We start from the raw sequence: 5,041 nt of genomic DNA, 5'->3' as shown, positions 1-5,041 counted from the left end.
CGAGTCACCTTCATTTCTATAAATGTACACATGCACACCCTATCCTTTATAAGCGTATCCGAAAGGCTGAGTCAGCATAGCATCTTGAGATATTACAAAGTCATCGTAGACGCATGATAGTCAATGAAAACGTCTGCTCCCACTCAACAAACATAGCCGGAAGTCTAAAATAAATACAAAGGACACCAATGTCAAGTTTAGGACACGAACATTGAAGGACAAGAAATACCATTGTCTTTCTAACTGTGCAACCACAGTTTGGTACGCTACATACGACAGCACATTTGCTTCCTCCCGCGACGTGCCATTTATATACCAGAATCGATACATATACATATACCATAGTACATTAGCTCCTCCTGTGCTCTGAGCCTCCGATAAGGTGCAGACAGCTCCGTGCAACGCGCAGCTAGCTTAGTCATGGCTTCTCACGGCAAGGACACGCAAGAAGTCGTCGCCGGCGCCGACGCCAGCGCGGGCCACGTGCTGCTGCTGCCGTACCCGAGCCAGGGCCACGTCCACCCCATGCTGCAGTTCGCCAAGCGCCTCGCGCACCACGGCCTGCGCCCCACGCTCGCCGTCTCCCGCTACATCCTCGCCACCTGCAAGCCCGACGCCGCCGCGGTGGGGGACGTCCGCCTCGCCGCCGTATCCGACGGCTGCGACGCGGGCGGGTTCGGCGAGTGCAACGACGTCACGGCCTACCTGGCGCTCCTCGAGTCCGCGGGGTCGGAGACGCTGGGCGAGCTCCTAGACGCCGAGGCCGCGGAGGGGCGCCCCGTCCGGGCGATGGTCTACGACGCGTTCCTGCCGTGGGCGCGCGGCGTGGCGCAGCGGCACGGCGCCGCCGCCGTGGCCTTCTTCACGCAGCCGTGCGCCGTCAACGTGGTGTACGGCCACGTGTGGTGCGAGCGGGTCGGCGTGCCGGTGGAGGCTGGATCCACCGTCACCGGTCTGCCCGGGCTGCCGGCGCTCGAGCCCGAGGGCCTGCCGTGGTTCCTCAAGGTCGGGCCCGGCCCCTACCCGGGCTACTTCGAGATGGTGATGAGCCAGTTCAAGGGGCTGGACCTGGCCGACGACGTGCTCGTCAACTCTTTCTACGAGCTCGAGCCCGAGGTGAGCTCTCAACTCCATCAGTCTCTACCTGATGCAACAAAAGCTTCGATCGCCTGAAACAAATCTTCCACTGTTCCACTCAAACATTCTTTCCGATAGAAGTAGAACGCAACACTCAACACATTCGTCCTGTTTTAATATGAAAATAGTTGCTATCTTATCTGGATGCTCGAAGGTCAGCGAGCAGTACTAAATTCGAATTCATTCGAATAATTTTCTGCCGAGGAGAGGAGCGCTGACAGTAACGGGGAACTGACTGCGTGTGCAGGAGGCGGCGTACATGGCGTCGGCGTGGCGCGCCAAGACGATCGGGCCGACGGTGCCGGCGTCCTACGTGGCCGACGACCGCATGCCGTCGGACACCAAGTACGGCTTCCACCTCTTCGAGCTCACGGCCGCGCCGTGCGTGTCCTGGCTGTCGGCCCACCCGGCGCGCTCCGTGGTGTTCGCCTCCTTCGGCAGCCTGTCCAACCTGGACCCGGCGGAGATGCGCGAGGTGGCGCACGGCCTCCTGGACGCCGGCCGCCCGTTCCTCTGGGCCGTGCGCGAGTCGGAGAGCCACAAGCTGCCCGCCGGCTACGGCGACGCCGTCGCGGCGCGCGGCGGGATGGTGGTGTCGTGGTGCCCGCAGCTGGAGGTGCTGGCGCACCCGGCCGTGGGGTGCTTCCTGACGCACTGCGGCTGGAACTCGACGTCGGAGGCGCTGGTGGCCGGCGTGCCGATGGTGGCGCTGCCGCAGTGGACGGACCAGCCGATGAACGCCAAGTACGTGGAGGCCGTGTGGCGGGCGGGCGCGCGCGTGCGGCCCGCCGCCGCGGACGGGCTCGCGCGGAGGGGGGAGGTGGCGGGCGGGATCGAGGCGGTGATGGCCGGCGAGCGGAGCGGCGAGTACAGGAGGAACGCCGCTGCGTGGGCGGAGAAGGCCCGGGCGGCCAGCGGGGAGGGCGGCAGCTCCGACCGGAACATCGCCGAGTTCGTCGCCAAGTATGGATCCAGCTCCAAGTGATGGACAGGGAATGAACCGTGTGCGCTATTGTGCAGAGCTTTGCGCGTTGCGCGTTGCGTGAGCACTCATTTGATGATGATGAAATAAATGGTTGATGATATGTTTGCTCCGCTGCTGTTTCGTTTGGCTGGAGCATTTTTGGAAGTCTGTTCTTCTCTTCTCTCCGGCGAAAGGGACGAGGAATATTGGATGATCGCCAAACGATAATGGAGTAATGGACTAGAGGAGGAAGTGAGGAATTACGCGGGCGACAGGGGAGCAGGAACGGCTGAGATGGCCTGCATAAACTGCCCTACCTGAAACACTGGCCTGACACAGGAACTCATACCATGTTATGGACCGAAATTGTTTACTTTGGGCTGGACAGATTTATATGCTGGTTCTTTGCCACAGGCCCACAACCAGTGCACCGTTCCTTCGGGAGAGCAACTAGTTGACGAGCGCTCGTTCGGAAGCCTCGCAACGATCACTTGCGGGCGGGAAAAAATTCGAAAAAAGAAATTCACAAGAGGCACAGCCATGCCTCTCGGAAACAGAAAAAAAACGTTTTTTTTCGCGACCTCTCGGAAATGAAAAAATAACGTGTTTTTTCTTCCGCAAGATGCACGGTTTTGCTTCCGCGAGAGGCATGGTTGTACTTTCACGAGAGGCACGGACGTGCCTCTCGAAAACGGAAAAAAACGTGTTTTCTGATTTTGTTTTTGTTTCCTTCCGCGAGAGGCACGGTTGTGCTTTCGCGGGCGTGCCTCTCGAAAAAAAACCCCACGTTTTCCGTGTGTTTCTTTCGTGAGAGGCATGATTTTACTTCCGCAAAAGGCACGGTTATACTTTCGCAAGAGACACGGTTGTGCCTCTTTCGGAAAGGAAAAAAAACTCATGTATACTTCTTCCCACAAACCGGCCCGCGATCCTATTCCGCGCCTTAAGCACTGGTTAATGGTCATAGACTATTTCGCCAAAAAACGTGTCCCACTCCACTCTGGTGTGCGGCTGTCCCACTCCACTCCACTCCCACTCCCACTCCACTCTGTCTGTCCCATTTATTCCTCATTTTCCCTTTTGTTTAACGCCTCCAAAAAACGTGTTTTCCTATTGCGCCTAGCAAGGGAGTTCATCCTGTCTTTTGAACTCCTGCATCACAGAAATATGGGGTTACTCTGGTGTGCGCTCTTTTTGGTGCGGCCGATTCATGGAGGCATGCGCTACTCGACTATGCCATGTCGAAAAGTGTATGGGCACTATCTCCCCAAATCCTTGGCGGAAACTATGAGCTTCGATGTGAATCCAAGGGAAATTTTACGGTGCATTATAATACATCAGAGCACATGTATTATATGGGCGATCTAACGGATGAGAATAACTGGGCCTTTTTGAGCCCAAGGGTATTTTCGACCTAAATTTATTTTAAACTTTAATCGGCCCAATTAGGTCCAGGGGTATCCCCGTCCTAAATTTTTCAATTAAATCAATTGCATTAATAAACCACTTCATTATAGAGGTCCAATCATCGTGCGTACTCTTTTGAATTTCGGTTCGAGCGGTTCGTCCTCTCTCCTCCTCTCGAGCCCTAACCTCGGGCCCCCTCGATCGCCGCCGATCGCCTCCGGCGCCCTCGATCGCCGCAGATCGCCCCCGGCGCCCTCGATCGGCGCCGATCGCACTCGCCGTGTCTACCCCTCCTGCTCCTACTCCCCCTCACTCCCTCCATCGCAAGTCACCCCAGTCGGGTCGCGACGCCAGATCTTCCGACGAGCCGCTAATCCACTCCTTCCCCGAGCGGACGCCACCTTCCCCGACCCAAGAGGCCACATCATCCTCATCGACGTGCATCAACTGTTTCACGCCGGATCTTCGCTGTAAGTGCCTAGCCCTCTCAAATCTTTTCTGGTCACTTGTGCATATAGTACCAATAGGGGTCGGATTTGATTCGGGTTTAGGATATGTCATGTGAGGTTTAGGGTTTATCGTTTCAGAAAGTTGTGACGAGATTTCGATCGGATTTTGTTAGGGTTTAGGATATGTCATGTGAGGTTTAGGGTTTATGTTTTCAGAAAGTTCTGACGAGATTACGATTGAAAGGAAGTGTAAGTCGGATGTAGCTAGGACATATTGAAGGACCTAGTTAGGGTTTTGTGGCATGAGAAAGTTGTCAGCAGATTTGGATTCAAAGAAAGTTATTTTGGATTTAGTTAGGACTTAGGAGATACATTTGAATTGAGTTTCGAGATATTTTGGATTTAGTTTGGAGATAATTAATTTTTTATGGAGTTTGGACTTATTTTGGATTTAGTTAGGAGATAATTTGGATTTAGTTAGGAGATATTTTTGGATTTAGTTAGGAGATAATTTGGACTTAGTTAGGAGATAATTTTGAATGGAGTTTGGAGATAATTGATCTATCAGGGTGGATCTATCAGGGCATTTGAAGGACTCGTGGACTTTGGATTTAGTTAGGAGATCATCCGTTACAGCTACTACAATCAATTAAAATTTTCTGGATTTAGTCAGGGCATATTTACTTACAGATTTTGAAGGACTGAGTTAGTGCTTAATTTCGGTAACGTATGCTATCCATCCGTAACATTGACTATCTGCTTTCGCTGGCAGCATAACGACATGGATGATAAAGGCAACGATGGCAAAAACTTGGGTGATACAGGCACGGATGACAAGGACATGGGTCATAGAGGCAACGAAGGCGAAGGCATGGATGATAAGGATAATGAGGATGCAGGCAAGGATGGCATAGACATGGATGATGTACACATGCAAGGTAAAGGAATTGATAATAAAGGCATGGCTGGTTCAGACCTGAATGAGTGTACAGAATACTTAGAGATTGTGAAGAAGACTTTCAGGACTGAGGAAGAAGCCTACATGTTCTACGTAGGCTATGCGAGAAAAAAAGGGTTTGGTGTT

At 53.5% G+C, this 5,041-nt stretch overlaps 1 protein-coding gene across 1 annotated transcript; it reads left to right on the top strand.

The window, feature by feature from the left end:
* Positions 1 to 342: 342 nt before the first annotated feature.
* LOC123125184 (UDP-glucosyltransferase UGT13248) lies at positions 343 to 2,266 on the top strand. Its single transcript, XM_044545713.1, has 2 exons — positions 343 to 1,116; positions 1,385 to 2,266. Exons 1-2 carry the CDS (start codon positions 421 to 423, stop codon positions 2,120 to 2,122), a joined length of 1,434 nt encoding a protein of 477 aa, XP_044401648.1. The 5' UTR covers positions 343 to 420; the 3' UTR covers positions 2,123 to 2,266.
* Positions 2,267 to 5,041: the final 2,775 nt, after the last annotated feature.

This window comes from Triticum aestivum, chromosome 5D (assembly GCF_018294505.1).
Source record: "Triticum aestivum cultivar Chinese Spring chromosome 5D, IWGSC CS RefSeq v2.1, whole genome shotgun sequence".
Lineage (NCBI taxonomy): Eukaryota > Viridiplantae > Streptophyta > Magnoliopsida > Poales > Poaceae > Triticum > Triticum aestivum.
The sequence above is the reverse complement of the archived record's forward strand: the minus strand, read 5'-3'. Positions and strand labels throughout refer to the sequence as shown.

Bases quoted from the DNA above. Each gene is read 5' to 3' on its own strand.
- LOC123125184 (XM_044545713.1), top strand. From the start codon at position 421: ATGGCTTCTCACGGCAAGGACACGCAAGAAGTCGTCGCCGGCGCCGAC. The intron at 1,117-1,384 runs GTGAGCTCTCAA...CTGCGTGTGCAG, and splicing joins TCTACGAGCTCGAGCCCGAG to GAGGCGGCGTACATGGCGTC.